The sequence below is a fragment of the Amaranthus tricolor genome, chromosome 17, assembly GCF_026212465.1.
Source record: "Amaranthus tricolor cultivar Red isolate AtriRed21 chromosome 17, ASM2621246v1, whole genome shotgun sequence".
In the NCBI taxonomy this organism is placed as follows: domain Eukaryota; kingdom Viridiplantae; phylum Streptophyta; class Magnoliopsida; order Caryophyllales; family Amaranthaceae; genus Amaranthus; species Amaranthus tricolor.
In genome coordinates this window covers 14,170,918-14,176,552 of record NC_080063.1, presented here as the reverse complement: position 1 = coordinate 14,176,552, position 5,635 = coordinate 14,170,918, and the positions used below count along the sequence as shown (strand labels likewise).

The following is a 5,635-nucleotide window of genomic DNA, read 5'->3' as shown; positions in this document are numbered from 1 at the left end:
AGCTCTTGAAGTCTAGTTTCCAATGTCACAAACCTTGCATCAATAAAATCTTCCTATCAAAAGTTATGATCAAAATAGTAGACATATATCAAATTTCACCTCAAAACTTTTGCATTATAAACTCTTCTACCTTTTGCTCATTTTCTTTGTAAAACATCTTCACCCGAGCTAAAATCTCCTTAATGAACTCCGTCATCATTAAAACCATAAGAATTATGCTTAAAACAATCAAAACCACTCAAAATCAACATGAATAAACAAAACGAGTAAAAATTAGTATAAATCTTCAAAATAAGCACAAAATTACTAACAACGACCATTATTAAGGATTATAAAATGATATAAATAAGTACAAATAATTGCACTTATCAGAGATAAATTTGAATGATAAAAAGTAAATCAAATTGTAGACACATTTTTAAGAGACAAACAATAAATCGAAAATTCTTAATTAATGATTTATTAGGTAAAAAGGTAAAAAAGTTTTACAATTAATTTTTTTTTGTTTGTCCACTTTATTTTGTACATTTCAAAGTAAATTTTGATCGTAAAATAACCCCTTAAGATTAAGGCACACATAACTCATATAATAAAGCACAATTAAATCTTATTTCATGCCTCAATATGAAGTATATATCATCAAAAATTATAAAAATTATTAAAAACTAACTAATAAAATTAATATTTGTCACAAACTACCTGAAATAAAATTTAGTGTATGATGATTGAGAGTTTGGCAATTCAATCATTAACATGTTAATAGAAAATCATTTTTATTGCATCAAAAGAACAAACCACACATATCAAAGAATCAAACAAAAATAGAAGCAAACTACACATCAAAGAACACTTTATGTTAAGTGAGCTCTAATACCTTTATCTCTTAGGAGGGTCTTGCTTGGCGACCCAAATATTAAGTCTTAAAATACTTAAACAAGAATTTAACTAAACTACATCCCATAAAGCACTGACTTTATATGGCATAATGGCACTAAAGATTTGGTCCATAAAATATTGAATATCAAGAATTCAGAGTATTTTCTTAAAAAAAAATACTTATAATTGAAAATAAGAAAAATCAATTCTGAATTTATTGGAATTAAAATCACAAACAAACTCTCCTTCGCAAATAAATGATTTAGTAACATTTTATTTGGCCTTTAGTAACATATGTAATTGTTACTATAGTCTATAGTGGTATTTAAGAGAAATGTAACTAGATCCTATATCGCAAAAAGCTTTAGTATGATTTTTTACTATGCTGCTAAACGGTCTAATAAATGTCACAAAATCATTATACATACTATTAGAAATTTAAAATAGTGACATTTAAATTAAATGTCGCTAAATATATTTCACTAAAAGCAACTTATGTCGTAGTGTGTGAGCTACACTTTTACACTCTTGAAAGGCAAAAATTAAATGAAGGTTGAAAAGAGTAAGAATCAGCTAAGTTAGTATCTATGACGACTGCATATGATTATTACGTCTGCCCTTCTTGCACAGAGCATCGACCACGCACTTTTGCATCGCTTTCGCCTTCTGTGATTACCCGTGGCTATTATTTTGATTTCGCCCCTCTATCGCCCAAAGATAGGCTCTGATTTCAGCCTGCTTAGCTTCATAGTTGATAAGTTCCCCCACACTGACCCAAGTCCAGCACATAATACCTGACCATGTACTGACCCATGTCCTGCTTAGCATGCTGCATATGTTATCCGCCCCTGTAAACTAGCAGCCTACACTTGATCTTATTACTCTGTCTAAGCTCATCTAGTTCGTTAGCCAGGTAAACGTCCGGCCAAAGAACTTCAATATCTTTCAGGCAAGGTACTAAGAACAAAACCTTGATATTTACAGCATTGCATTTGTGTATGACTAAATGTCGCAATTGAGGGAAAGCGGACACTTCTTTCCTAACGTAAGCATCGTGTAACTTCACTGTGACATCTTTGAAGTTGTCCAAATAAAGGGTGTGAAGTCTCGGAAAGGAACCATCTTTCACAATAAGATTAGGTAAGATCAGCTAGTTTAAGGATACAAACATTGGGAAACCGGCTAAGCGTGTCGAGCCATCCCTTTAAGCAGTATGAAGATTTCAATGTTATCTTGGTGAGGGATGACGGAAGGCTAGCGTTACTAACTCCGACTCCTTTGAATAGTATATCGTTTTTGGAAGAATAAAAGTGTTTTGAGTTGTATATTTTCAGGGTCTGTAAATTGGGTAAATATGGTAAGAAGTTTTGCAATGACCAACAGTGTCCCGCAGAACCCCACAAAGATAGTTTTCTCAGATTCGGACAGAGACCATTAACGACAGCAGATTCAAAGTCGGAATCAGGAAAGACGGATGATAAGATCTGGAGGTTCTTGAGTTGTTTGTTCAGTAAAGAGTTTTGTTGAATTTCCGTAAAGCCTACTAAAACAGCTCTTTCCTGTGACGAGTTGTTTCAAATTTCGGAGCTTTAAGAGTGAACTAATAAGGATTGACAATGAAGTTGGACTCTCGATAAGAAGCATTTCGAGGTTTCTAAGATTAAAAATCGAGTCTGGAAAAGAGCTAACGATTTTTAAATACCTTAAGTTGATGAGACTCTCGATTTCAGATGGCAGTTTTTCGATGATAACCGAGCTGCCTAGATCCAAGACTCTCAACAGTTTATACCTGGTGTACAGCTTCTTCAAGAATGCTGAGCTTGCCATAAACTGTTGGCCTTCCTCAAAGGATAAGAGTACTTGTATCGATGAAGGATCCCAGTCGTCTGATAGGACGGTGCGAGTTGTTTTGCGATGGACGGATACTCATCTTGGCTTTTTTTGGGTTGTTGTAGACGAGGGATGGTTGAGTTTTGAAGCTGCCCACATAAAGTTTTCGCATTGACTTTCTCGGATGCAATCATCTCGTATAAGGTCATGTATGCGACAAGTCTTGAATCCACATCTGTTCTCCTAGTCCCTGCTTGGACCAAGCTTCGATCGATTAGAGCGTCCAAGTAACTCTCGGCTACTTCTTCTAATGTCAGCTTTCCTAGTGGTGATATGAAGCCTTCCGCAATCCATAAAGAGACTAGATGCGAACAGACATCTCATAATCTTCGGGGAAGGCTGCAAAGTAGAGAAAGCAAGGCTTCAACTCTACAGGCAAATTATGGTAACTTAAAGCAAGTATTTCAAGACATGCATCATCTTTTCCCAAGTGAACACTCACATCTTTAAGCGTTCTTGCCCATATCCTTTCCGACTTCTCTTGGCTTGCAAGCATACTCGCAATCACCACAATCGACAAAGGTAATCGCTTGCATGCCTTAACAATCTCGTTTCCCAAAGATTTGAGATACGGAGGGCAAGGATCCCCTCCAAACACCTTTTTTTCAAAGAGTTGCCAACTCCTAAAGTGGTCTTTGATGATTCTGTTGTTGTACAGCTTCTTGGCAATCGTGGTCTTCCCAAGACCACCCATTCCTACGATAGAAATGATTTCCAATCCAGTTGATCCTTCGGTAAGCTGCTTCAACAAGCTATCAGCCACATCCACGGATCCCACCATTTCTTCATCAACCTCCCTTCTACGCCTTTCAAGGGACACTTGAAAGTAGGGATTCATACTGCCATCGCCTAAGTCAATCCCATTTTTCTCTTTATTATCATAAATTTCATTGATTCTCGTTTTGATACCATCAATCTGTTTGGCCACTTCTCGGAGCATCAGTGCGTGCGCAGGGCCATAGATCACTTTCTTACATGTCGACCTTAGCTTTTGCTTCGCGAAATTGAGAAGGAAAGTTTCGATAACATCTTTGGCCTCAAAAGCAACCTCTCTGATTTGCTCCACTAATTCCCACACTAATTGATGCTCATGCTGTTTCCCCTCAGAATTTCTCAAAATTTTCTTCATGAATCTCAACTCATTCTCAAGAGACTTGAGTTGATCACCAACACCTTTTAAGACTTTGTATTCTTCAAAAGCAAGACCAACCAATTGCTGAACCAGATTGGTTAGGATGCTGTCAGCCATTGCTAATAACTCTGATCTTCAATCTGTGTTTTTTGTGTTTTTCACACAACAGTTTATTGCTTTAATATCAATCCTGGCTGTGCCAGTTATGTATAGTATGGACATAATGCATTCACATTTCCAAGTCTTCATTTATATATTTTTCGTGCAAGTACCACCTAAGGATGATGGAAGTAGACATCTAGGATACTATAAGTAGGCATTTAAGGATATTGAAACTGAAAATAGGCATTAACGATACTAAAGTAGGCATCAAGGATACGATAAGTAGATATTATGGACGATGTAATTAGGCATTAGGGATGATATAAGTAAGCATTAAGGACACAATAAGTAGACATAAGCTTTAATGGGTTGAGCCTAAGAAACGTCTCTCAGGAGATGAATCATGTGTACATGCATCTTCCAAGTCTTGTGCAACTGTCAAACACATTTCAGCATATGGTTCAGCACAAAATGACCTTGAAGACATGAATGTGGATGAAAACCACCATGAGCATCATAAGCAAGGATATTCCACATAAACTAGCATAGATCATGCCCAAGAACAGAATACAGCAGCTGCAGAAGAACAATACACAACAGTAGCAGCAACAGATCAGTACAGCAGATCAACTAGCGACCAGGCCACCTTGCACACACGTGGAGACCAAACCTGGGCACCAAGGACCTGGAATACTGTAGAAATGGAATCTTGGCACATGGGCCTAGCCATAAAGGGCCAAGAACCCTATTGATGACTCACCCAGCTCTCTGAAATCCATGCGCAAGGTCCCCCAGTCAGCAGGTCGAGGCTGAGATCAGAACTGATATTCTGACTTGATTTTGATGTTTCTGATTTTGTGTTTTAAAAGGCATGATGTAATGCACGTGATGTACTAGCCGTTAAGTAGTTAGAAACCTATATTTGCCTCTCATGAATATTGATGCAGTTTTGTGATTAATAAGAATTCTCTTCACTTTTTCTCAAAGTTACATTCCTCTTTTTGTGTGTGTTTGTCATTACAATCTCAGCTTTGCAAGAATGTGTGGAACATCTTCTATACTCTAACTGTGGAACAATTTAGAGTATCATCTTCCCTTATTTGAGTGAAACTCGAGGGAGGGTGTGTGGGGTCATTTCTCATTGTTAAGTGAAGCCAAATCAGAGGGTGACCAAGGCTGGCCTGAAAACCAAGAATTGGTTTCTTGGGTTGATTGGTGGTTATTTTGTGTGAGTTTGAGTCAATCATCCTCCACGCAATTGAGAGGACTGATTGTGGGCAAGATTAAGAATCCAGAGGACCCAATCTTAGTGCAGGAGACCAACAGTTTCAAAAAATAGCTTTTCATAAAAATCGCACTTGTCTAAAGTCAATGTTTAAAACAACAATTTTTATAAACACACTAAACAGCAACTATCAAGATCTAAGAGAGAATTTCTTTTTTGAAAATCGTTATCTTAGACAAATAATTAACTATAAGTAATATATAATATAATATAATATAATATAATTTTGAAAAACGTTATATACCAAATATTACTAGTTATTAGTATTAAATGGCTGAATTATCCAACCATCTAATTCAGATAAAATATTTACCAAAACACCCGCCATAAATTCGGATATCACTGATGAA

At 36.5% G+C, this 5,635-nt stretch overlaps 1 protein-coding gene across 1 annotated transcript; it reads right to left on the bottom strand.

The window, feature by feature from the left end:
- Positions 1–3,067: 3,067 nt before the first annotated feature.
- LOC130803779 (putative disease resistance RPP13-like protein 3) lies at positions 3,068–4,015 on the bottom strand. The gene has a single exon (XM_057667979.1). The coding sequence runs from the start codon at positions 4,013–4,015 to the stop codon at positions 3,068–3,070; it is 948 nt and encodes a 315-aa protein (XP_057523962.1).
- Positions 4,016–5,635: the final 1,620 nt, after the last annotated feature.

Bases quoted from the DNA above. Each gene is read 5' to 3' on its own strand.
- LOC130803779 (XM_057667979.1), bottom strand. From the start codon at position 4,015: ATGGCTGACAGCATCCTAACCAATCTGGTTCAGCAATTGGTTGGTCTT.